Source organism: Sinocyclocheilus rhinocerous, unplaced genomic scaffold (genome assembly GCF_001515625.1).
Source record: "Sinocyclocheilus rhinocerous isolate Xijiao unplaced genomic scaffold, SAMN03320098_v1.1 C36350897, whole genome shotgun sequence".
NCBI lineage: Eukaryota > Metazoa > Chordata > Actinopteri > Cypriniformes > Cyprinidae > Sinocyclocheilus > Sinocyclocheilus rhinocerous.
Genome location: NW_015779326.1, coordinates 1 through 1,037, shown reverse-complemented (window position 1 = coordinate 1,037; position 1,037 = coordinate 1). Strand labels below are relative to the sequence as shown.

General features: G+C 38.7%; 1 protein-coding gene across 1 annotated transcript; it reads right to left on the bottom strand.

Annotated features, from left to right (window-relative positions):
- Positions 1-44: 44 nt before the first annotated feature.
- On the bottom strand, positions 45-616 carry LOC107735887 (sn1-specific diacylglycerol lipase beta-like). The gene is made up of 3 exons (XM_016547442.1): positions 494-616; positions 287-367; positions 45-204 (listed from the first exon to the last, which is right to left on the bottom strand). Exons 1-3 carry the CDS (start codon positions 599-601, stop codon positions 73-75), a joined length of 321 nt encoding a protein of 106 aa, XP_016402928.1. The 5' UTR covers positions 602-616; the 3' UTR covers positions 45-72.
- Between the last annotated feature and the right edge of the window lie 421 nt (positions 617-1,037).

Below are 1,037 nucleotides of genomic sequence, written 5' to 3'. Positions count from 1 at the left end.
TGATTAATCGTTTGGCAGCACTATTCCAAAGTAACCTTCCCAACACTGGCTATATATGAACAAGCCGCAGCTTTACCTCATCAGGCCCCCTGGTGGAGAGAAGGCGTAGCACTCGAGTGTGGGATGTGTGCTGCGCAGGAGAACGGCCAGCAGAGACGCCGCTCCTGCTCCCAGACTGTGACCGGTGATCACCAGCTTATACTCCTGCACACAAGCACAAGACAAACCTTCATTCGGCTGCTGATTCTCCTGCTGGATAATGAAAGCGCAGCAGAACCGCTCTCACAGGTGCGATGTTGAACGCCTGACTCAGAATCCCATCGTTCACTAGTCTCTTGTAGATGTAATGTGCAGCTTGACAAATGCCCTGCGATAGAGAGACATTCCAGCAAACATAAGCATTCGGTGAGAGAGATCATGCTTCATAACTGATGTAGTGGGTGTGTTGTTTTGATGATTTTAATGTTGAGATAGATGTACGTGATTTTGTCACCTTGTGAGCGTAGCAGGTTCCTGAAACGCCTTCGACAGACAGATTCTCACATTCAGCCGAGAGATCCGTCAACACATCCTGCAAACACACACAAACACAAAACCACATCAATTCCACTGTAATACAGAGAGATCGGGCTGATAGAGCGGATTCCACTGAAAACTCATATTAAAACTCAATGCCAACGATTAATCTCACGTCTTAGGCAATAATCAAATAATTCCACGCTGTTTTTTTTAAATAAATAAAACGTTAAACAACTAAAATCAACCTTTTAAATGCCACAAATGGATTTAGGCAGCACGCCATTATGAAAAATTTATATTTATTACAAGATTCGCTAATTAATCAGTGTTATTATAAAGATTAATTGTTCATCGTTTATAAATTTTTTATTTCTTTATTTATACATCATTTATTATTCTTTTTTAATATTCATTAATAAATATAAAAAAATGTATATTATTTCACAGCGTAATAACTAATTAACTTGTTTTTAAAAATTGTTTTAAATGCTACAAGTGTATTTAGGCATCAAAACATT

Coding starts and splice junctions, on each gene's coding strand:
- LOC107735887 (XM_016547442.1), bottom strand. CDS start 601: ATGTGGTTTTGTGTTTGTGTGTGTTTGCAGGATGTGTTGACGGATCTC. Junction 368..493: donor GAACCTGCTACGCTCACAAG/GTGACAAAATCA, acceptor TCTCTATCGCAG/GGCATTTGTCAAGCTGCACA. Junction 205..286: donor AGGCGTTCAACATCGCACCT/GTGAGAGCGGTT, acceptor GCTTGTGTGCAG/GAGTATAAGCTGGTGATCAC.